At 36.0% G+C, this 26,281-nt stretch overlaps 1 protein-coding gene across 4 annotated transcripts in view; it reads left to right on the top strand.

Moving 5' to 3' along the window:
• The window catches only part of LOC106792181 (latrophilin Cirl-like), a 271,426-nt gene extending 247,206 nt beyond the window's left edge, over positions 1-24,220 (top strand). For 2 of the 4 annotated variants that reach the window (XM_014758401.1, XM_014758405.1), the window contains 15 exons: positions 488-674; positions 8,694-8,800; positions 10,351-10,537; positions 10,682-10,860; positions 10,964-11,605; positions 11,723-12,134; positions 12,212-12,437; positions 12,534-12,699; positions 12,796-13,010; positions 13,196-13,299; positions 14,480-14,524; positions 15,406-15,574; positions 15,839-16,063; positions 20,429-20,626; positions 21,504-24,220. In XM_014758401.1, the coding sequence (XP_014613887.1) occupies positions 488-674; positions 8,694-8,800; positions 10,351-10,537; positions 10,682-10,860; positions 10,964-11,605; positions 11,723-12,134; positions 12,212-12,437; positions 12,534-12,699; positions 12,796-13,010; positions 13,196-13,299; positions 14,480-14,524; positions 15,406-15,574; positions 15,839-16,063; positions 20,429-20,626; positions 21,504-22,364 (3,923 nt within the window). In that variant the 3' untranslated portion in view covers positions 22,365-24,220. The remainder of the gene's footprint in view (positions 1-487; positions 675-8,693; positions 8,801-10,350; positions 10,538-10,681; positions 10,861-10,963; positions 11,606-11,722; positions 12,135-12,211; positions 12,438-12,533; positions 12,700-12,795; positions 13,011-13,195; positions 13,300-14,479; positions 14,525-15,405; positions 15,575-15,838; positions 16,064-20,428; positions 20,627-21,503) is intronic. The other 2 variants (XM_014758413.1, XM_014758421.1) reach the window with 2 other exon arrangements.
• Positions 24,221-26,281: the final 2,061 nt, after the last annotated feature.

Genomic DNA, 26,281 nt, shown 5'->3' with positions numbered 1-26,281 from the left:
TATATATATATATATAAGTTTCCTGTAAAAGATAGCTAGATAAATAAAGAGATAGAGATGGAGATAAAGAGAGAGAAAGATAGCGAAGACGAAGGATGATCTCTTTATCTTAATTCCATTAAGTTCTACGGGACGGCAGTTTCGATCGGGTAAATTCGCACACGCGCGTACACACGCACGAACGCGCCGCACATAAAGAAAATCAACATTTCTCTTCTTGGGTACCTCGATGAAATTTCAAGAACGCGCGCTCGTTCCTTCGACATCTTCTCTCGACTTGTTACAAAGGACACTCGGCGTTTCTATATTCTTCTCTATTTCCCATCCATATATACAAAGTTTTATATAGAGTATATATATGTATATAAATTTCCCCTTTCAAACTTTCTTCACGTTGTGTCCCGTCTTTCTGTCGACTCGACTACTCGTTTAAGGACTTAACGAGGAACGCGCGTAAACTTAGTTGGAAATTGAATTTTTGTTGCAGAGAGGTACGACACCGCGTACGCCTGCGAAGGCAAAACGCTATGGATCGAGTGCGGCGAAGGAAAGCTGATCCACCTGATAAGAGCTAACTATGGGAGGTTCTCGATAACGATATGCAACGAACATGGAAATACAGACTGGAGTGTCAATTGCATGTCGCCAAAAACTTTTCGCGTTCTCAATAACGAGTAAGTTTTGTTTTTTTTTTCTCATTGTCTTATTATTATCATAGATTTTATTGATTGTTATTATCCTTACCATTTCCCAAATCCAAGGTATGGAGCAAAGAGCAAGGAAATAATTAGCAGAAATTTCGACTAAAGGGATTGGAAGGAAAGGGAAGGTGGAACGGAAAACGAATGAAAGAGTGTTTCGTATGATTCGGCGAATTGGCCAATCGTTCGACCATCGAAACAAATTCTTCGCTTTTTATTCCATTTATTCCTTTCGTTTTTTTTTACTTTATTCGTTTTCTTTGCCAAATACTTACTAAACATTTTGTTCTTTCATTAAGAGATCTTAAATGTCTGAATACTTATATTTTGCAATTATATTTAATTATGTTATGTTATTTTATGTTTAGTTTAGTTTAGTTTAGTTTAGTTTAGTTTAGTTTAGTTTTTATTTAAAAAAAAATTATCAGAATTTCTTTCACGAGTTCTCGCGCACCACCACCACCGTCTCTTTTTATGAATCAAACTTATGCTTTTCGCGCTCAATTTTCTTTTCATTTATTTTATTCATACTTCTCGAAACTTTTAGAAACTCTTTCGTCTTTTTAATTATCTTTATTTTTGTTTAATACAATTTTTTTCCTTTTCATTAATTTTTCTTTTTCTTCAATAACGCAATCGCGATCACGAGAATCCTTTTCTGCCACGCTTTAAATAATTCTAACCTATACTTTGAATTACTTTTGCACGCTTGTTAAATAACTACGTTTGGCTTGTGCTTTTTATATTGGTCAATTTGATTTATCGCATGCTTGAGTTTTACTCATCAAATCTTCCATTTGCAATTATCAATACAAAATTTATGTGTATCAACGCAAATAACATTAAAAAAAAATAATAGCTTGGGGTATTTTCTTCTTTATTCGCTGACAATTTATTCAATGCTTTCGATAACGGAAGTATTAATCAAACAAATGAAGCAAATAATATTTAACGATGGACGCTCTAGAATATTGATAGTAATATCTAAAAATATGCTCATAAAACGAGAAAACTTAATAATACCAATCGGAATTTGATATTATTTTAATATTAGTATAATATTTCGAATGGTACGTGCTCTTTCAGTTTAAACTCGTTGTGGTCCTATATTGAGTAGCATTTGATATTTCATTTGTATGACGGATATAACAATAAAGCTGTTTGAAAAATTCTTTTTAATCTTTTCAAATATCAAGTTAATTTCGTGAATATATCTATAACATCAAATTGTACAATACATTCATTCGTTTTTAACTAATTCCAAATATTCGGACTGCAAAGAGTTAAAGCAAGCCAACGGTGATGACACTAAATGCTTTTCAAAGCGCATTTAATATTTCTCTCTAATCTCTAATTCGTAGAAGAAAAATACTATCGCGTCTGTATCAAAGCTTCTTCCTTTGCCAATTTTAATATGCAAATTATAATATGTCAATTATATATATATACGTATATTATTCAAGCGAATCCGCGTTAGCTTTCGCACTACCCACAGATCTGCAAAAGCGCATAAGTTACGTAATAGAAAGAGAAAGAGAGAGAGAAAGAAAGAAAGAAAGAAATAGAGAGAGGAAGAGAGAGGAAGAGAGAGTCTTTGAAGAGAATAAAACGCAAACCAAAATCATTTAGGAATTCCGTTTAATCGTACCGCCTAACCAAAACCAATTGCAGATTAACCGTCTGTCGGCTACGTTTCTCGGGACAAAGCGCAAAGCTACTAAACAGCGAGCTTGTGAGATGGAACGGGCAAGTGGAGAAGGGGAATGTAGAGAGGAGTGGAGGAGAATAGGAAGAGAGAAACTAGCCAAGTTGCAGACACTTGAGATTACGATTAAAGAGAAAACGCAAGAGCTTTGCCGAAACGATTAATGAAATTGGATGCGGGGCCCCTACGAAACTCTGCTTTCTCTCGCATCCGTGATTCACCGTTCGAATTTAATGATCGCACCTGTTTCTACGCAGTTGCATTCCATTTTCTTACCGACTCGCCTAAAGATCATAAGTACTTTTAATAAAATATGATGTACTAAATGATTCTGAAATATAGTATCAACCAAATCTATCGAATTACTCGTATTCGAATCTACGATTACAAATTTTAATTCGTCATATGAAACGTTCAGTTTTGAAATATTTACAAATTTGAATGGCAAAGCATTTACTTGGTAAATGCTGAATTTTTTATATGAAAAATAAATTTCTTTTACCCTACTAATGACAAAAAATTAATATTTAATGAGAAATGATATATAAAAATATATGATATAATTTTAGATAATTTTGTTAATATTTTATATTTTTCGTTATGCAGAATCAATCGATTAGACAAAAAAATGGCTCATATACCAATGAACAGTCTTTCATCTTTAAATTTGAGTCAGCGTTAATTAAAGTTGAATTAATTTCGTTGCTCGAAATATTTCTCATCGTTTTATCCTCGTTCTTACACAATAACGAAACGTATTAATATTCAAATGATTCACAAATATCTCTTATAAATGTAGAAACAGTGATACGTTAGATCTCTTAATCTCTCGTTAAACCTTTCGCTATTACGGACAACTGTAGTCGCTCTACATAAAATGCCGCGTATTTTACATACAACGAGCGTATGCAATTATAACACATCAAATATTCTACTCTGGACGTGTAATTTTAGTGTTTTGTTTATTTCGACCAAAAACCGTCAATATCAGCAACAAAAAATACCACAAAAATGAATCTCGGCCATTGATAATTGGTCTCTCGCGCAACGTGCAGTTTTGTTGCTGCAGGTTGCAGCAGATTGTTCGGTAGGAGTACAGCCGCGGTAAACATGCCCGTAGCGGAAGGGTTAAACGTATATTTCAAAAAGATTTTTCGTCGCGCTAGAAAATTAATAATACCAATCGAGATTACATGAAATTTACTATTATAAATTCGGGAATGTTTAAATATAGAGAGAGAGAGAAAGAAAGAGAATCGTTTGTAAAGATCAACATTCGAGCTTTCCAATGAATGAGCATTGAAAATTTCATTAATTTTTTTCTTACATCGAAAGAGAAAAATAATAAGTAATTTCTTCGTCAACTTTATTACAACGTCGTATTACTAAATACAAAAGAAAAAAAAAAAGAAAAAGATAGAAAGAGAGAAGTGTAAGTAAAGTGAGATTCGCCTTTTCAAGAAGACGACCTGCAAACGAAACTTTCGTTCTATCGATAAACAAGTTTCGGCCTTTCTCCCGTGAGGTGAAGCAAGAGAGAAGGAGGAGGAGGAGTCAGTGCTAACTGACTAATGAAATGATCGTAGCACTCGTTCTTCTTCCTCGGAAAAACTTTTCAGTTCGTATTTTATCGTTCGTACTTTCAGTACGATGTTCTCACCTCTTTCTCTCTCTCTCTCTCTTTCTCACCCTCTTTTCTTTCTTCCTCTCATCGTCCTAAAACTGTAGAAGTCTTTCTTTCTCTCTCTACCATTCTTTCGTCGACAACGCGATAACAAGAACGATCTTTTTAAAGAATATCAGACGACATAGAATAAAAGAGTAAATTTACACTCAAGGAATTTATTATAAAAAAAAAAAAAAGAAACAAGAAAAAAAATAGCTTCGTGGCAACTATTCATTTTTAAACGATATACTTTTAATGAATTTTTTTAGGAGTTTTTACGATACATTTGTCATAGCTCTCTCTCTCACCCTCTCTTTCTCTTTCTATTTCTCTCCATCGATCTCTCCTCCTCGTCGGTTGCTTGCCAGCTTTTCACTATCTAGTATGAGAGATTCAAGTGAACCGAGAAACAAATAAACATATAGGTGTTGGTAAAGATAAAACACATAGATAGAAATACAAACGGTACACCAAGTTTCCGTCGACAAAACTCGTTCAATCCCTCAGTGGATTAAAAGGAAGAGACTTTGGTTGAGCGAGCTCTCGTTTAGGTACTTAAAAGTATTCCAACTACGAATATGCAGAACGAAAGTCCGAAGAATATTTCTCACTCTAGAACTAGAGCGGATTCGACCGGGTCTCCCAGAAATGTTAAAGGCATAAAGCATAGTAAACGATACCCATACAAAATGTCTATTTCGTTTCGACGGGGGTAGGGGACGGCACTGAGTTTATCGCGATTGACGATTCAATGTTACTGTACTTTTTTTCCCCCCGATAAAAATACAATACACATACCTATATATATACATATATATATATGCATATATGTTTATTTTTTAATAAAATTAAATTACATTTGAAAATAAATTTCAAGCTATGAAAGAATGAAATCCATGAGGAGGAGGGTCTTTGATCAGTATAGTGATGTAAAGTATAGAATACAAACTTTCAAATTTCGAATTTAAATTCCAACCAAACCTCTGCGGTCCAGTTTTTCGTACACCTTTAATATAGGTAGGTGTATGTATGTATATATATATATATAATAAATTTGAAAAATATATTGAAAAATATATGGATCTCGGCGATTTCTTTTGTTCGTGTCGTTGAATCGTCCGATCACAAGTAACCCTGTGTATATACGGGTATTATACGAGCGTTCAAGCTCTGCCGTCTCCCTCGCGTTATCCTTGCTCCACCTGCTGCCACCCAGACGTCCATTTGCATGCTTAACAACGTAATGTTTTCAGAGAAGAATGAAAAGTATGTGTGTTTCGCTACGCACACGATATACAGCCACGATCGCGATTTCTCTCATAGCCGCCATTGTAACGCTTTCCATTGGCCAATAAGCGGATTCGTTGCAATGCGCATACTACTATCCTTCTTTTTTTCTCTTGTCCAATATTTTTTTTTACTCTTCCTTTTATTTTTGTTCTCGTTCTCGTTCTCGTTCGAATCGACATTTTTCATTACTTTACGATCGTGACTGTGTTTTCGTGAACATACGAAAGAGGAGATCTTAATACGTATTACGAACAGATATTTTTTTTTCTCTTTGTAAATTTGCAATAGAAAAGAAATCATTTTAATTTAAAAGACACGAAAATTTCGAAGTTTTTCGTTGAAATTTTATTCCTGTAAGATGAAAATCTCCTCTATCGTTTATTTCAGGTTTACTTATATATAAATATAAGCATTAATATAAAGCAAATGTGTCACGTGTGTTGCTATGGACCTATCATTTTCCTCTCGTCGATATCCAGGATGTAAAAAATGGGAAGATTTATCTACGAATTTTCGTGTACGCATTTAACCGTTTCTATTTTGTCCATTTTGTTCTTTCTCCCTATTACTTGATCATAGCAGAACACCTTAACATCACTAATAACATAATCGTACAGAAAATGATTTTACAATAAAACATTTCGTTTGTTTTTTGTCGAGAACATTTTAGGCGTATCAATTTAAATATATTCGCGAATTGCCAAGAATTTCAGAATATTCAACGACATTAGAAACGCGTGGTAATCGTGCGAATGACAAGTTTCTTACTTAAAACGTTGCGGCAGGAACATTCTATCTTATTCCAAGGTTCTCCTTCAAGCTTCTACTTGAGGAGGAGCTCTAGCTCTTCCTCATCTCCCTCACCAACAAACGAGTCTAGAAGATATATATATATGTATGTACATTTGTACGTATGTATGCATTACGGGACAACTCGGAATCTTATTGTTGGAAACAACGATCGTTTGTCGGTGAGAGAGAATCGTGCTGCTTATCCTACGATAATGCTAAGCGGTCCAAGTTTTGCCTACTACGACGTACTTTCGTGTCCGGGACGGTTAAATGCAACTCCTTTGCGAAAGTGTTACGCATATCCGCATTACATATCCCAGTTATATACGCACGTTCCAACTTGCCAACTTTAACAGCGTCCCTAGACTCCTTCTTAGCGAGTTAAAGATCCCACCCCCATATCCTGAAATAGAAGGTAATAAATTTTCAGTTAGAATTAATTTATGGGCAAAATTTTTCAACAAATAAATTGGTAGACGAGGATACAATTTTTTCGTGTCCCTTATCGGTATCGTAGAATCGTTCTTGTTTGTGTTACGTATAACAAACAACAATCATTTTTATTCCAATCGTGAAATATTCATAACGTCCAATTATTTTCCTGATTTCTCTGATAAAAAAAAGAAAAAAAGAAAAAAAAAGGTAATATTCTCGTTTCATATAATATATCATTTTAAATGCGACTGATAAATTTTCAACGTAATTGGTATACGCATATTTTTGCAGTATCACCACCCCTCTGTTGCCATTTCTTTCAAACAATCCAAATTAAAAATCATCGATAAACATTCGTACTACGGTGTACCATTGATGATTAAAATTGATACCATCCTTGGGTTACGTACATTTTCAGCGATACAAAATTCCATACATACATACGCATCGATAGCGAACGTATCGATAATTTTTCATATGTCAAATTAATTATTACACCGGGACGATTTTCTTTTTTATACATATTACGAAACATCGATGAGAAACTTGGAATAGAATAACTCGGTGATTTTAATCGAATCTCGCGGTTAAAAAATCCATGAAAAAGCTCGGTGCTGCATAGTCGACGCTGTTTTCGAATCACGACATTTCCGCGTGCAAAAGCAGTAGCCAACGAGGGCGCTTAATCCTTCGTAATAGCGGCCGTCCTAGAACGCGATAACGAATAGTACACGCTTACACTTAACACATATACACGTACACTCACGTGTGAGGCGCGCGCGCATATGTACACATGAATGTACAGACTTTGCACCTGCAAAGTGTTTCGTCGACGTCATTCGACGGTGACGATGCGTACTAGTCACTCTTACACTTAACTCCCTCGAAACATACGCCCTTACAAAAACACAGGGATGTTTGCGATCGTGAATTATAAAAAAGCTAATGTAAGTGAAAATCCTTTAGCAAAAGAGGGACAGGGGATAATCGCATTTTTTTCATACAAAATGTTACGATAAATCAAGAGAAATTTATCGATTTTCTTTTCCTTTTTTTTTTCTTTTTTTCTTTTCTTTTCAATCATTTTCGTTAACCACAAAAAACAATTCAAATCTGTATCGTATCATCGTTATGTTATAGACACACACACACACACACACATCTCCTAGATAAATATATTCAAATGTACCATTTAAAACAATATCCCGTTTGTTTTCTTGCTATATGAGATTTCCACAGGGACATTGTGAAAGTTCCATGGATATTTATGGCTACAGCTGAGACCATACATATATTACACGCACGTATGTGTTACTGGCGGCATTTGGGACTAAAATTCCTCGTCTGTCTTACCTTAAACACCACCTGTCATTTATGTTCTAAAAACTCTTGCAAAAATACTGCTCATTACTAACAACTTTTCTCTCCTCGTTTCGTTGATTGCGTTCTGAAGATTATTTATGACCGTGTTTCATGCTAACGCAATACTTACTCGCGAGTAATAAATACGCGCCGAAAATAAGCAATATAATAAAGAAATAGAAAATTACATTTGATTGAGTGCGAAAATGTTACATTTGATTCTCATTATCGGTTGTCAACCTCGCGCGAGAATAATGAATCCTGATGATCTTTTTTTGATATAACCTTCTTTTGATTAACGCGACGAATCGTAGGTGCAATCATCGTAATTCCTGCGCGGTGAATGTACGCAGTGAGATATTCGAGGAGGATCCTTGTCCTGGAACTGGAAAATACGTCGAGGTGCAGTACCATTGTCTAGGTTGGTTGAAATTCTATAAATTCTTTTTTTTACCTTCTTTTTTTTTTTTACGTGCGACAACGCGAAACAGCGTTCATCGAAACTCCATTAAAAATCTGACGCGAATCGATATGACGGTACGTTTGTGGGAAAAGTAAATTTTCCTCCCATTTTTCTTCCCCCTCTTTTTCCCATCTTTTTCACCTTGATATCGACTCGAAAAATGAAAAAGAAGAACAAAGAAACAAAAGGAGTCAAATAATGTATGGCAGCACACGTGACAAGCTTGTCGAATTCATTCTTTTTGTTAACTGTTGGCCCTTTTGACAAAAACCTCTTTAGGTGTAACGACCAACAAAACTGCAGCATCGTTGCATCGACCTCACAATTCGGTGATCCTTGTCCCAACACGCACAAATATCTCGAGGCACATTATCGTTGTGTCTCTGGTAAGTACAATTTTTCTATCGACAATATCCATCTCCCTAATTTGTATCCGTAAGAACTATACCACTTTATGTTCAAATTAAAAAGACTGAAGAAACGGAGTCCACTAGGGTCTTGAGTAGTTCGGTAATTTAAACCAGCGGTACGCAAACTGTAGGATTTTATATTTTTGAGGATCGAGTAAAAATTTGTCACGAAAATTTGGTCTACTTTTAAAATAAGAATAACACATAATACTATTACTATTATTATTATTATTATTTTTACATTTACCAATTTAATTGCACATGAAATAATGAAAGAAATTCGTGTGATTTTAGTCAAACAAAAGTGCTCACAAGTATAAACAGTTTGCGCACCACTGCACACAAAATACGGGTTTCGAGTTCAACATCCGGCCAGCCCACTCGTGGCCCATTTTTTGATCCAATCAACTCTTTGAATACACGAAACTTGTTTTTCACGATCGAATTGTTAACGAAACTTATCAAAGATTCAAATTTGTTATTAGTATGAAAAAAATTTGTAATAATCGCGATCAAGATGAAAAAAAATGTTAACATGAATCTATCATTTTTTATCGTCAATAAAGATAGAATAAGGTAAGCAAGGGTACTAAATCTAGATTGAGAAAGAGCTGTCCGGAAATACAGTTTGCTAACGAATATGTATTACGTGCTAACAGATCGTTTTTGTTGGTGTCAGACTTGTAGTGAACGTTTCCGCTGCAACCGCGGTGAAGAGACTCGGGTTGCACATGACGCAAGACACGCAAACAAATGGTACCAGTGAACCATCGCGTTAGAATAACATAAGTAACATTCTCTCCTCTCCAACCTGTTTTCTACGTTTTCTTCGACCAGGAAAATTCTACCACTCTATAAATTTACATTCCAAATCCAGATATCATCATATCCGTTTAATAGAAATTAACGTTGCTCTTAATGAAACGATTCGATCGTGATTACATTTTTTGTACAAATTAAATAGAAACTTAATCAGTTTAATCAATTAATCATTTTTAAATTGTTTCCTATTACTGCACGAATACAAGATTACTGCTAATGAAATTGATCAGTTTGTTACTGATAATTTTATATAGAATCGAGATTAAATAATATAACTACTAGACATATTTAAAAAAAAAAATTGATTAAAATATTTATAAGTCCTAATTTTTCCGTGGATCCTATATATCAATAATGTATACATGTACATATAAAATATATTTGCTTTCCTTATCTTCAATAAGTCTCGGAAATGTAAAAAATAATTTAAAAAAAAAGCATTTGTACAACGTTCTTTTGAAGTAAGTCAAAAAGATTTTCTATTTTCCTGTCTACTACGATCCGTTGGAATTATTTTTCTTCTTTAATTATATCAACTTGTTGATATTTGACAAACTTATAAACGGATGGGACAAAATTTACCTTGTAAATCTTTTTACGACGTCGTTTTCTTTCATTCACGAAGCTCTCTCACGGCTTCGTTTTCTTTTTCTTTTCTCGTTTCAACTGCAGACGTTAAAAGATATCCACGAAAATATTTTCAGCGACTACACCGACGACGACGTCTCGACCGAGTCCTCCGTGGTTCATAACTTCGCAACCGAGCGTTTGGAGCACGGCTAAGCCAACCGTGAGACCTCCCTCGAGGATTACGACACCGGCGGTTCAACAGCCACCGCAACCACCACCGGCACCATCTACACCAGCTTTGCCAATAACTACTCCACCAAGGTCAGTTTCCGATCCTTTACTCATTTCATTCTTCTTATCTCTTAATCTTAATCTTCATCTAATTTTCGTAGTAATTCTTACCCTTCATAACGGGTAGACGAATTTAAGCATATCCAACGTTAAAATGAACAACTTGATTTTTAGTCCAACCTCGACGAAGTCCTTCGACGAGATGGATATCATCAGAGAGGACAAAGATTCAATTCCTCCATCGAACGGTGTCGCAGCAAACGGTGCAGCGATTCCGCCAATCGCACCAGAAACAATGCAGCCCACAACTACATCAACATTTGCTCCATGGAGAACTAGTCGTAAACCAGCTGGTAAATAAATCAATTTTATATTTCCCTTTTTTTTTTTTTTCATTAACATCAAAATAAAAAACTTAAGTTCGCTAATCACGATTTTGATTTTTTATATTTTCAGTACCCAGCACTTATTATCCAGAGTCCAGTTCGAACGGACAATGGTATGATTACGGAAGACAAGCTTGTCCACCGGTAATAGCACGAAATCTTTCATGGAACGCGACTCGTGCTGGAGACGTTGCCGTCCAAAGTTGTCCAGGTGGTGCCAACGGCCTGGCTCGTTGGAGATGTCTCGCAAAAGGTGATTCCGCGATTTGGCATCGAGACACTCCAGATTTAAGCGAGTGCCGTTCTGTTTGGTTGACGTCCTTGGAAAATAGAGTGACTGATGGTGACGTCATTTTGGGTATCAGTCGAGAACTTTCACAAGTAACGAACAATAGCCGTGGTCTTTACGGTGGTGACATGATGATCACTACAAAGATCATAAAGAACATGGCTGAAAAAATGGCACAAGGTATTAGGACCTATCAGGATCCCAATCAAAGCGAAGTCAGTGTTACGGAGCTTTTGCAAGGTGTTGTAAGAACAGGTAGCAATCTTTTGAACGAAGCACAGATGGCTTCTTGGAAGGATCTCAGTCATCAGGAACAAATGAGAGTAGCGACCTCGTTGTTGATAGGTCTAGAAGAAAATGCATTTCTTTTGGCTGATACTTTGACACAAGAGAAGACGATTACTCACGATTGTAGAAATATACGTGAGTTATTTTCACAATTATTTAACAAATCTCTCTCTCTCTCTCATTTAATATTCATTCTTACACACTGAATTATTTTATTATTAATAATTTATGAACCTTTTATTTTGTTAATAGTGATGGAAGTTCGTGTATTGGACACACGCAACATCGGTAACGATCTCGAAGTCTTCCCAAATAACCTTGCAGAAGGAAGATGGACAGCATCCACAGCTCATGTCGAACTAACCCGAGGTGCACTTTTGGAAAACAGCGAAGCTGGGATCGTTCGATTGGTCTTCATGGCCTTTAATAGACTCGAAGAAATTCTTCAACCGCAAGCTGAATTACCGTCCGTCGTAACAAACGACGATTCGCAATCGTTACCGAAAAGGAACACGACTAGGTTATTGAACAGTAAGATTATTTCTGCTTCGCTAGGAAAAGGTCGACACATACAACTATCGGAACCAGTAAGGATATACTTCAGGCATTTGACATTGGAAAATGTCACCAATCCTACTTGCGTCTTTTGGGATTATATTTTGAGGTAAGCATTTACAGTTCAAAAATCATAAAAAAACAAACAATTAATGATAATCATTGAATGATCTTTTGTTCTTTCAGTGGTTGGTCAGAAGAAGGATGCCAAATAAAGAAAAGCAATGACACGCACACAGTATGCGAGTGCAACCACTTAACAAATTTTGCTGTTCTCATGGACGTTCATGCAGTTAGACTGGACATCGCTCATCAAGTCGCTTTACAAATCATCACGTATATAGGCTGCATCATATCTATCGTCTGTCTAGTTTTAGCGATACTTACTTTTCAATTGTTTCGTGGGCTTAAGGTATAATTGCAATAATCCTAAATATGATTGTATGAATGTTCTTATATCACTACCCAAACAATCACGATATCTTATTTGAAATGATTTCCTTTCTAGTCCGACAGAACAACAATACACAAGAACCTGTGCGTCTGTCTGCTAATAGCCGAAGTTTTGTTTATTTGCGGAATCGGACAAACGAATCAGAGGATCGTCTGTGGTATCGTTGCTGGTTTATTACACTTTTTTTTCCTATGTGCATTCGCCTGGATGTTCCTCGAAGGTATGTTCACAAGAAAACATTGAAATCAAAAGACTTGTCTATTAATTAGACCAATCGTATTAATTAGATTCCCTTGATTTTATATTTTTTCAACAGGATTTCAATTGTACGTTATGCTGATTGAAGTTTTCGAAGCAGAAAAGTCTAGACTCCGATGGTATTATCTAGTTGCTTACGGGGCACCGTTGCTGGTAGTTGCGATATCCTGTATAATCGATCCATTCAGTTACGGTACCGATCGATACTGTTGGCTTCGAGCGGACAACTACTTCATCTTCAGCTTTGTGGGACCCGTAATACTCGTAATCTTGGTAATTATGTAAAGCAAATTGAATGTTGCAATCGGTAGCTCGTTCTTGACGATTCCATCAGCGTGATACATATTCATTAAATGTCAATTAGAAATTAGGCTACTAAATTAAAAGCAAAAAAAGCTTTGTTTAAACTCTAATTTTACGATTAAATAACATTTTGTTTTTTTCTTTTTTGATAACAGGCAAATCTCGTATTCCTGTCGATGGCGATATACATGATGTGCCGACACGCAAATACGACGGTAGCCATGAAGAGTAAAGAACATTCACGTCTAGCTAGCGCAAGGTAAGCGCAAATTATTTTTGAGCTGTGTCCACTTATTTATCTATCGTACAACAAACGTATTGTACATACAATATAAAAAGAAAACCGTTGAGATTATATATCTGTCATTAACATGATCGAGATTATTAAATCCCCTCGTCGAGCGTAGAGTCGAAGTGTCTGTTTGGTGCTTTCGGTTCATATTCGCAAGCTTTCATTGCTTAAGGAGATCTCCCGATGCGAATCTCGTTGTCACGCATTATTCTTGCGGCCATGCTAAGTTTTTATTGGTTTTGGTTTGAGTTCTATGTTGGAATGACCGCAGATTTCGTTCGTTCGACACGCCATTGTATTGCTGCAAATCCTAAGTTTATACTTGTTCATGATATAAATATATTATATCCATGATATAATATATCTATACGTGTATATAGATATACATCGTATACATTACGTTTGACTACTTTTTTCTTCTTCAAATCACAAGATTGGTGTTAGGCTAGCATAAGCATTATCGTTTTAAAAACTGTACCAACGTAATTGTGATAATTAATTAATCGATCTCTCTTCCGCTCTTAACGTCTTGGAACGAATGACAAGTCTACTTGTAAAATTCGATAAAGCTGTTAAGAGATAATCTAAGAGAGATTAAATCAATGTGAAAGCGAAATAATAGAAGTTAATTGGGATAAGAAACGTTAAAACATTCAGACAAGCTTTTCATATAATAAATAAAAAGATTAAAAAAATTTCAACACATCGGTGATGGTATTGTAAAAATATCTTGCAAGCCCGATTCGAATTATTATAAACGACGACACATTTTTATTTTCTTTTTATCGTGCACATTTTGCTTCTTATGTTCATTACATTTAAATAATATATTCATGTTAAAAGAGCACTGCGAGATCCTCTTTCACGGTTCACACGATATATATATAAATATATACACATACGTAAATACTCGTCGTGATCAGTTTGACATTTATTTAAAGTCGATTGAATTTAGTAATACGAATCGAGCATTGATGATAATAATGATGATGATGAAAGAAATTTTGTTTAATTTTAATCAATCGATATCAATGGTGCCGGAACAATCACCTAACTGCTGTCTTGTTTCATTTTTTTGTATTAAATCTTCTACCCACTTCTGTCTACACTGTTCTACATTCTTCTGCATGGCGTGGTTGGTTGGTAGTGGAAAGGAAGAGAATGCTCTTCCCAACAAATTGCAAGCGCACTTGTAAGATATTTACCATTTTTATTATTACTCACTTTTCTTATTATTAACGTTATTACTAACAGTCCCCTATTTTACCCTGGAACCCATTCATTATTCCTTCAGCCTGTTTTTAACTTTACTTAACGAATTCATTTTCTGGTTTTATGTCAGTTTTTAAAAGTAATCGATTCTTCATTTATTATCTCAACTAATTAAACGAAATCATTTAATTGTGTGATAGTATAGTCTTAGTTAGACGGCACACCAAAAATTACTATATATCGTAAAGTTCATTAGAATAACGACCCTCATGACTTGTTTGAAAAGCAAAAACAAAGTCCTTATTCTTTATGCAAAGTCAAAAGTCAAAATGATAGGTATCATCTTAGAATCGAAACGATGCATCTCACCTTTCCTTCGAATGCACACGATAATCCTCCACATGCATGTTGTATTTCTTCTTTAGTTAGTTTAAAGTATCACGCCTGATTTGAAAGTAGATATAAACGTGAACTTCGACTAAGTATATTATTATCTATCTCTTTTAATTATCTTCTCGGCCTTCTTGTGTAGTTATACGCTCTTTTCGTGAATGTTTAGAAACGAATACGATGTGTCGATGAAACTCTAAGAGATTCGATACGGTTCGATTCTGCGAATGAATAACGTTGCGTTAAATACGATATTATATATTCTAATTAAAAATCATGATATTTTGTTCATTGTCGAACAATGCCCGATATATAAACGCAACGATCGAGTTCGTCGAACGAACCGTCGACACTTTCGCAATTTTTATCTTTCTTTTAAAGATCGGCATTGCAAAAAAAAAAAAAAAAGATTATAATTCATTGTAGAATAATTATTCGACAAAATAACTTATTTGTTTTGTTTCTCATCAGAGCTTGGTTACGAGGTGCCATCGTCCTAGTATTTCTACTAGGATTAACTTGGACTTTTGGACTACTCTACTTGAATCAAGAATCAGTGGTAATGGCGTACATCTTTACTGTACTTAACAGTCTTCAAGGCCTGTTCATCTTCGTGTTCCACTGCGTTCAAAATGAAAAGGTAAGTGAATATAAAACTAAATATATCTTTTCATTCCTGGCAATACTTTGTTTTATGATTCATTGTATGAAACTAAAGATGAACAAATTTTAATAAAATTCTACGATATATAACACTTTCGCTCACGAAACCAACAAATAATATTGAATAATTGAAAAAAAAACAGAAAATCCTGTAGCTAATCACAGATAAGGTCAGACTTTAACTTTGCAAGTAAAATTTTGAGCAAAGAACGTGTAAAGAACTATAGATTTGCTATTGCAGGTAAGAAAGGAGTACAGAAAGTTCATCAGAAGACACTCGTGGCTACCAAAGTGTTTGAGATGTTCGAAGACAGTAACGGGAAGTTCCGGGTCGTCCGGTACGAGTGGTGGTGGAGTCGGGCCTGGTGGAAACGGTGGAAAAGAATTTGCCTCGCATAACACATCGTCGAATCCATCGGCACCAACAACGGACAGCTCAGGACTATCGCCTCATGCCGCCTCTAACGTGGGTACCACAACATCACCGCCGAACAATCACAACAATCTGACTGCGGCCTGTAACAATACGAATCTTTCGATAAACGTGAACCTGAACAATTTGTCGCTGAGGTCGCCGGTCGGGGCACACCAGATGCACATGATGGCACCTAGCAACCACAATAGGCATCCCACTCAGCAAGGTATCCAAACGCCGCTTATACACCAAACCGAGAAGCAAGATAAAAAATAGTTTGCAATTCGATGAAGAATTCCATCTAAATGGGTGGATTGATCAAATGATCGATCTCTCCCCCTGTTCTCTCTCTCTCTCTTCTCTCATTCTCTCACTCATTCACTCATTCATTTACTCATTCACTTACTCACTACTCACTCTTGCCCTCTTTTTCTCTCTCTCTATCTTTCTCTATCTCTCACTCATTTCTATTCGCTCACAATTCACTTATTCACTCACTCGCTAACTCGTTCTTCACTCATTGGCTAATTGTCGCTCCGTGCACATCTCATTTTCGCTTCTTCCTGCCAGTATTTATCTCTCGTACTAATCGATTGCTAGCTGATCAACTTGCTCTCGCTTTTTTCATCGCGCACTTCACCCGCTGAGAGAGAGAGAAAGAAAAGATAGTAAAAAAAGGCAAATAAGTATCTCTTGAACTTCGTTGCACTTTCAACTCTAAATGATGTCCTTCGATAATTCTCTCTTCTGATGTGTTTATACTTTCTTCGTGAACAAACAAATTCTTCCTTAATTCGTAATAACATCTTGTCTAGTATCTCTCTCTTTCTATCTTCTTATCTGTACAGAATATCTCTCATCATAACATCTTCATTTAGTTTTCCTGTAGCTCAATCGATTTTCACAACATTTTCGTATTACTCGTTCGATCTTAGCGCGAGAAAGTCGCGTCATGTTTTTTCTTCTTTTTCTTTTATTTTTCTTTTTTTTTTTATTTTCTGATTAAATACATTGGCCAAGTCTGTTGCAGGACGCGTTGTCGTTGAGTGGTTAACTCTCGGTCTCCTCCTTCCTCTAATCGAGATTCTCTTCTCGATTTACTATACGTAATTTTCGTACGTGCCACGTAACTCTAAATTATCCTATTCGAACTCTCTCGTACGCTTGTTCATTCTCAAGCCACTACTTTGGTTATCATAGACAAAGTATCATCGAGAGTTGGATATGCAATAGAGACAAAAAAAAGTAAACAAGAGATAAAGAGAAAGAGAGAAAACGTAGGAACTAACAAAGTGGTTTAGAAAGTGAAAAAGGGAGAAAAAAATTAGAAAAAAAAAAGAAAAAAAAGTAATATCACATGGAATATCGAAGGAACAAGGCAAACGAAAGTCAGAAAACGTGCTCGCCTATCGACTCTCTCGAATACGTGTACTCTTTAACACGTACCAATGATATACTCGAAAATTACATTTATCAATAAGTAGAAGCAGCAACGTTGAATATTCAAAGTTCTTATATATGTACTGTCGGAAGATAAATCCTGAAATAAATAGATACTCAATAATTTCGGTTAACGGAAATCAACTGGATAGATAAATCCGATGGTAACGAAAGAGAGAAAAACGGAGAGAAAAACGGAGAGAAAGAAAAAGCGAGAACATTCACGGACTTGACTTTGCAGAGCTGTAAACACGCAAACGTACTATTTGCAAGGCCTTCTACTTACTAACAGTGGTGATTTTCGTGCTTCTTATCTGGCTCGGGGTTTGGTGTAACGCGGTTGCTGGTTACTTTGCCTCCTTTTCCAACCTACCAAGTCCCTCTTTGCCTCGTCCTCTCAAGAACAGAACAAGCCCGTACCTCTATATGCAACCCTGCCTGACAAAGCGTGCGCTCGCACGCGATTTGTCATTTATTTCAGACGCTTCGGCTCTCTCTCTCACGGAGGGGCTCCAACAGCAACAAAGGAATTTGAAAGCGTACACGTTCGTCTAAACGTCACGCGTATCTCTTTACCTGATTTACGCTCGTACATCCTCGCGGCGATTTAGCGCTTTAGCTTTACTCGTTTGACCTATTTACGACGCGTCGTGTCGTATCGCGTCGTGTTGTGTCGTTATTGTCCTTCAAATTTTCACCTTCCATTACAGTTATATTTATAAATTAACAAAAAAAACAAAAAAGAAAAAAAAAAAAGAAACGTTTTCAAAAATTTGATACTTAATTTTGGTAATAAGAATGACTATAGAACGTTCCTTCTACTATTCGTCCGCACGAAGAGTATAAATAAAAGATTAACAGTAATTGTCCCTTATCATATTCTCACTTTGATATCTACGAAAGGTGTTGTACTACGTGCTCACCTTTCACGCACGCTTTACATCCTTGTGTCACGCATCATCGAAATAGATTAACTCGAATAATCAAAACGAACAAAATATTCCCTTTTCACCTGACTCAAACGAGATTGATTTTTTTTTCTTTTCTTTTCTATTCGTGCTAACGAACAGTTTTAATTTAGACTTAAAATTTTTAGAAAGTATATATACTATATATATATATATATATACATATGTTCCTTAAATTCTTTACTTAACTAAACTATCCCTTTTTAATATAATTTCACTCTGATTAATTTGTTTTTTAAGCTCTCCGAATCAAATAAATCTAACACGTGATTTTTTTTTTTTTTAAATGATTTTGATGAACTATCAACAAAATCCAATAATAAGCCTTTTTTTTGTTTTTCTTTTTTGTATCGGTATATTTTGATTAAGTAAGTAAGAGCTCATGCGCGTTTTGGAAAGATTCGTAATGTTCGAAAGGGTAGAGGAGACACGCGATATCAAGATTATCGAAGAGTAGGACGGAAGGAAAGTCATAAGGTGGTTCCTCTTCGTTTTCTGCCAGCACAGCGATAGAGTTGAGCCGAGTCGACGATGCTGCTGCTTTCCTTCGTAAAAATCGATCGATCTTTACGACGCGATAACCTTGACGAACGGTTTCCGTAATCCGCTCGGCCGCCGTTCAGATAAACCCAGAACGCATTACGTTTTCTAACGTATGTCCGCTTCCCTTCCAACGAGCTACTCTCTCGCCCTCAGTTCGATTTATGGAGGACGAAGACGCGATCAGACTTTGCCTTTGCTTTTAGGTCGCGTGCGCGCGCTCGTTTCGCACAATCGATCGATAACCACGATTATAAACGAAAAAAACAACAGCATCAACTACGACCGAATAGAAAATTAAAACAAAAAAAGAAAAAAAAAAAAAGAGAATTATATTCTTTCGATATGCGTTTCTCTCATCGATCGTTTGACGCTAATCTGCCTGATATCTTTTGCCTAATTTAGATGCAAACGCGCGTTTGAGCACTTTAATTTTTGGCTTTCCGCGAAAGGAAAATAAATATCGATGCATCGTTTAAAAATGTTTTCACAATGAACGTCAACCCTTTCAATTTCGTATTTACTATAATATATATATATATGTATTATGTAACGTATGATTTTTCATATCAAAAATTGTAGTAAGGTAAGTTGTATAAAAGGAAAAAAAAGAAAAAATATAACGATATTAGGGAGTCGAAATCGTATTAAGATAAATAGAAACATAAGCTTTTTTGCTTGGTGCAACTGAAAGAACGAGTTATACGTTATTGTTCGGTAAAAAGGCAAGAAAAAACAATAACGACGGCAGCTCTAGAACATAGATTTGCGCGCAATAAGCACAACGCATAATTTCCGTTATAATTTTTGCTATTATATTGCCGATTATTGATTTATCTCACTAAAGCGTTTATTATTCCTTCCTCGACGTAAAGCACAAAATTTTGGAATGGCCGCGGATCAGGTGGTTCACGTAATGATCTCCGAGGTATCCGGTTTCCAATGTTATCGAATGGAAAAGTAAACGTTTTTTTTAATAATCGACTGCCGATTTTATATTCTTCGTCCAAGGAAGGTCTTAATATATTTTCAAGGGACTGACTACCTTTGGAGATCCTACGATCCTTCGTTTACCTCACTGACTTCCTTATAAAAAAGGTTTCGCAGATTAAAACATATATATATATTCTACATATAAAAATATAATACAAATTTATATACATAATTTAATATTTTACACAGTACACGTGCCAATAATTATGACGGTGGACAAAGTCAACAAATTTATATTTTATAATATATACAATTGTATATAAAATAAATCAATTTTTGTAGACTTAATCCGTTGTCATAATTAACGATACATATTTAAAGTGTATACAAAAAATTTGACATGGTATACATAAAACAAACACACGTGGATACATTTCTTTTCTTTATTTATCTTACGCATTATGAAAAAAAGAGCAAAAATAAAATGGAGGTAAACGGAGGATTTAAAAGCCACGACCAATGCTTGATTTTCCAGTACTTGGTATCCGGTCGAAGCTGGGCGATAGTTGATAGGCAGCCGGCAGTCGCTGTGCCAAGTGAATCCTCTGGCACAGAGGCTCACATCGTGGCAACCCTGCCGTACGCCCGTCACGCATTCTTACCCTCAGCTCCTAATATCCCCAAATCTGCCACCGCCACTTGGGGCCACCTTAACAAAAACCTCATGTGGAAGGTAACTAACTCGGCGGCTAGCTCGCAAGCGCTATTTAACGCTAATCTCTCGTCGCTACTCTTAATCGCTACTTTTTTTCGCACAAAAAAGACACACACACACATCTTCATTATTTTCTTTCTTCCTTTAAATATTTTCTTTATTTTCCATCTCGACATAATATGTAAATAATATATATTAATAAACTTGATTGCGCTGTCCTACAATAAAGAATATTTACTATCAATAATTTTCAATGCACAAATGCAATTTTTTTGTATAGAAGTTTCGTTGAAAGATAGTATACGTCTCTTTTGTCTTATTTTGTAAGAGTTAGAAATAAATTCAACGTAGGACGCGCAGTCGATGCTTGTTTTTTCTTTTTTTTCTTTTCTCTTTAGCCTTTACTTAAGATCACCAAACTGTCTCTAACTTTTAGCTAGATCGCCCTCTCGTGCATGGTGTGTGCTTCTCTCGTTTAATTATCACTAAACGGCACGATGTTAAACGCGAATTAAAAGCCTCGATCGTCGTTGATATTTCTTTTCTTTTCTTTTCTTTTTATTTTATCATTGCTGAGTTAAATAAGATTAATGACGAGTTTTAACTACGCACTCAATTGACTCGAAAATGTGTGAACAATTTTGTTCTCGGCTTTTGCCCCCTCCCCCTTAACAACACAGTGCATGCGCAGCCACGACCGTTTCCCTCGACTCGCGACATCCAAATTCAAAATTGCCGTGTTTTATTCTATTGGCGAATTTATAATACCGCCATATATCATTGAAAGACAAAATAAACGGCACGTTCGTTTGACACAATCCCTTTAGAAAGCAAAATCATTTCGAATCTAATTTAAGAAAAATATCTAATATATCAACTTCTATTCCACCCACAGAACATTTCTTTTAAATCGTACTCCCGGGACTCTGGACACGGTGGATCCGAACAAGAAGACTCACCGAGGACGCATAACACTTTAACTCTAGGCCATTCGGGTCGCAATCGAGATCGAGATCGAAACCGTATCGTCGGCTCGAGCGATGGCAGCGAGATGATGGGTGGCAATGGAAGGACAGCTACGACAACGGCTACGACATCAGTGGGAACTGGGCGACGTGCTGCCATGCCATATAATCATACTTATACGGAAATCGTAGATGGTAGAAATGGTGGAAGTAACATGCATCACCAGATGCATGCTCATCACGGCCAACATGTACACCTACCAACGCATCGCGGAGTTGGCAGCGTTGGTGGAATAACCAACGAAGATGATCCTGTTTACGAAGAAATCGAACGAGGCGGCGCAGGTGGAGCTGCCGGTGAGATCCAAGTGTCAGACATGTCTGATGAGGATGGTCGAAGACAAAGCGACATGAGCAGACAATCTTCGAGAAGCTACGGTGATCATAGGCCGCTTATTCCATATTCACCTGCTAATGATCGCAACCTGCTCCATTATGGACAAACAATGAGCAGCGATCGTGTTGGTAACACTCATTACGATCCAACGGAATACGGTCCAACCGTTGAAAGAACCTTAAATGCCTGCTGGGAAAAACTACGAAGGCAGCAAGCAAGGTACGAGCTCGGTGAACTGCCACGACTTCCTGCAGGCTATGGACTGCCACCTCAACAGGATCACACGAGAACCGTCGCCGTTCTCGACGGCCACACCGTCGTCTGTCATCTTCAACCCCAAACGGACATGTATACGGGACGCGGCATGCCACCGCCGTCCTACAGCGAGTGTTAGGTCAAAGTTGGATCGTCTCGTCCTCCGCCTCGTCCACCATCCCCACGTTTTCGGGTAGAACTCTGCTCCTTTCGTAGGACTTACCCTTCGACTTCGATCTCTCTCTGATTTCACTGTAACGTCAGTATAAACGTCTCTCTCTCTTTCTCTACTTTATTCTTTCATTTTCAATTTCACTCTAACTCTCCCCCAAATTTGTCGGGAAGGAAGATTTTCTCTTGATAAAATAGGGATATTTCTTACCTGTGAATTAAAACAATTAAAATGGGAAGAGAGAGACGAACGAAAGGTTAAATTTCGGAGAAAAATCGTGAAAACGAGAAGGGAGACGATGACGGTCCTTCCAAGAAGAAACACGAAAGTCTAGAAAACGACGTTACTTCGCTTTTTTTTAGCGTGTTTATAAGCACATGAGTCGATCGGCGATACTTAACGCGATGTTCGCGTATAAAACTTCAATAAACGATCGACACTCTGCGCCGAAAGATTCCTTCCTTGCTCTTCGCGTATTAATCACGATATGTGTGTGATCCTTGCGAATAAAATATAAATGAAACAAAAAAAATAATAATTATTGTGTGTAGGAAGCGAGACGATCGTGTCGACGATGCGTCGGCGATACGTTTTCCTTTTTTTTTTTTCTGTTTTTTTTTTTATTCTTTCTCTTTTGTAAAATAGACATATCGCGACACATACTCCTCGTCCACGAGCTAAAACATTTTGTAAGTCATTGTTTTTGTTTTTAAATAATCACCCTGTTCTTTCTTTTCTTTCGTTCCTTTGTGTATAATATATAGAACTCTCGTTGAACGGATAGCTTAGGATAGTGACATATCGGATATTTTAGAAATTGTGGAATGTGATTGCATCGATCGCATTTGAAAATTGCCCTACTAATGTTAGAAGAGCAACTGCCTGTGGGCAGAAAGAAAAAAGAGGAAAAGAGAGAGATAGAGAGAGAGTTTGGGGGAAGAGCTTTTGAACAGACCGAATTCTCGATCGCGACGCGTCAAAATTTTCTCATAGAAATAATCATGCGCGCATTTTTTTTTTAACCATTTCCTTTGTCCGCACTCTACTACGTGCATATTTTTTTAATTCGAATGCTTTGACTTAATTTTTGTTTTAATAGAAGACCAAGAAAATATTCAATTCACTTTTTTTTTTGTTTTTTTTTTTTTGTCATTTTCCGAATAAATCGTTGAACTCTTACAAGAACGTTTTACTTGATGATATAAGGAAATAAAATTTCCTAATAATAAATATTAATTATCGATTCGAAATAAAAATGAAATCGTAACTTTACAGTCGTAAATAAATAAATAAGTAAGTAAGTAAATAAATAAGTAAGTACCTTTGTCGGTCGTCCCAACCACAACTCCTCATTGTACATTGCTTTTGAAATGTTACGTTTTAGTCCCAGAATGTTATTTTTATAAATAAAAAAAGGTATATATATATACATATATATATATATGTATATGTATGTATATGTATGTATACAGTAACATGATGTTCTTGAACGAAAAGAAAAGAAAGGACACACGGGGATGGTTGCGTATACGTGCGTGCGTGCATGCATGCGTGCATGTATGATGTATGTATGTATGTATGGAAGTATATAAGCGTGTGCGAATAAGTATGTATATGTGTATGTTTGCGTTTGCGTACTATCGAACAAAAAGGGACAGATAGTTACGCGTGTATGTGATGATGTAGGCGATATAAAAGCCAATTTTCCAAGCGAATGGAAAAATCGCTAATGAAAACTTAGTCACTGTTTTTTACTATTTTTTAAAGGAAACTTAAGTGTCGTAATAAAAAAAAAAAACGTGTTAATAATACGTGTAAAAAAAGGAAAAAAAGAAAAAAGGAAAAAAAATCTATGGGACGATGCAGATCATCTTCTTGTACGTACGTGTTACGTACGTACGTGCGCGCGAGGACACGCTATTTATTTTTATCACCGCTCGTAATAAAAACATTTCTCGGTTAGGAATATGCGCGACAAAGCCGACGCAGGATCGTCGACCGACGATCGGAAGATCCTGACTATTTCTTTCTCTCGTGATATTAGAAACAAGCAGGTCTCGTCGAGTTCCTCTTTTCTTCCTATCGTCGAGTCGCGAGGAGGACAAAACTTCTACTGCTGCCATTTTTTGCGATCGACGCGGAATAAAGCGTCGATAAAGATAATTATTCGAGACGAGTATCGAACGCACGCGAACTATATTAATAATGATGATAATAATAATGACGCGATAATGATGATTGTAATAATAATAATATTAATAATAATAATAATAATAATAATAATAATAATATTAATAATAATAATAATAATAATAATTATAATAATAATAATTATAATAATAATAATTATAATAATAATAATAATGAATATGTCTAATCGATCGATGCTCGCCTCGGAAATAATACGGATAGCATCGCCGTCGCCATGGCTTTATTTATTTCTCGCTCGATCGGCCGTTCGTCAAGAAAAAATTGAAAAAATATAATAAAATAAGAAAATAAAGAAGAAGAAGAAGAAGAAAAGGAAAAAGAAAAAGAAGAGGAAGACGACGACGATGAAAAGGAGAACGCGTTAAAAAGAAGAAAAATTGGCGTAAAAGCGATTAGTCGCGTTTAAGGGTACCACAGATGTGTTGTATTTAAAAAGTAAAAAAAAAAGTTTAACGAATGATCGAGTGTGTATGAGATGCGTTTGTGTGCGTGCGTCTATCTGTCTGTCTGCCTGTGTATAAGCAATGTATGCTGTCAAAGAACAAAACGAGGAATATGTGCGAGCGTACGTTTCTATCCCTTTTAATATTTCGAATGTTTGTTTTGGAAGTATATGAAGAGAAAGAGAGAGAGAGGAGAGAGAAAGAAAGAGAGAGAAAAAAATAGAAAGGGAGAGAAATATCTTGGAAATCGATCGATTCGTCTTGTCTTTTTATATTGTAATACAATTCGACGGCATCGATGACAGCAATATAATCTTGCTGCCTCATTACGATTACGGATGATAGATTATTAAAGGGAAGCCATTATCGATTCTATAAGAATCGCTACATTTTTATAGTAATTAAGAAGGCGCGGCCCCCCCCCTTATACGTAATTCTTGTATCTTATTTTGTTTTTGAATTTCAAACGAAATTTACTCAATGGATGATTCGACGTTTATGGTCTATAGACGCAACTAACTTTTTACGTCAAACAATTCTTCTCTTTAATTGTTCGCTCATTGTTAATGTTTCTTTTTCGAAAATTTTGAAAACTTTCTTTCTGTCGATAAAGATAATAGAAAAAAAAGGAAAGAAACGAAGATACGTGTTTTCAAATTTACTACAATATGTATTATTCGATGTAAGAAGTAAGATGTGACTATGGGCCCGACAGATCGCAAAGCATGAAAATGAAAAACTAGTTATAATTTTCTACGATCGAACCATATAGATCTTATCGACGTAATAATAACATATTGCCAGATAATCGTTAAGGCACCCACATTCCATCCGTTAACGTATCGTAAATCGAAAACCGAGGTGATATGAATGCAGCAAAAAGAAACAAAGAAAAAGAGAGAGAGAGATAGATAGAAAAAAAGAAAGAGAGAGAGAGAGAGAGGGGTAGGGCACCAGCCTATGAAGACGAGCCAAGGAAATAAGCAAGGATTTCATCATTCGAAAAAACGTAATAATCCTTCGTTCTCTTCTGGCGATGTCGACAATCTCTTCTGAAAGAAATTTTCGGTTAACGTGGCCAAGTCGAGAGTGTGTGCATGCGAATAAAAAAAGATAAAGGTAAAGATAATGATAAAGAAAAAAGAAAAAGACGCGCGGACGTTTTATTATTATTAATCGTCGACGAAAGATAACTCTCAAAAGCGTTGTAAATAATGTATATAAGGCTTT

This window comes from Polistes canadensis, unplaced genomic scaffold (assembly GCF_001313835.1).
Source record: "Polistes canadensis isolate GaletaPanama2010 unplaced genomic scaffold, ASM131383v1 scaffold_9, whole genome shotgun sequence".
Taxonomy (NCBI): domain Eukaryota; kingdom Metazoa; phylum Arthropoda; class Insecta; order Hymenoptera; family Vespidae; genus Polistes; species Polistes canadensis.
Note: the sequence above shows the minus strand (reverse complement) of the source record. Positions and strands in the feature narration are given on the sequence as shown.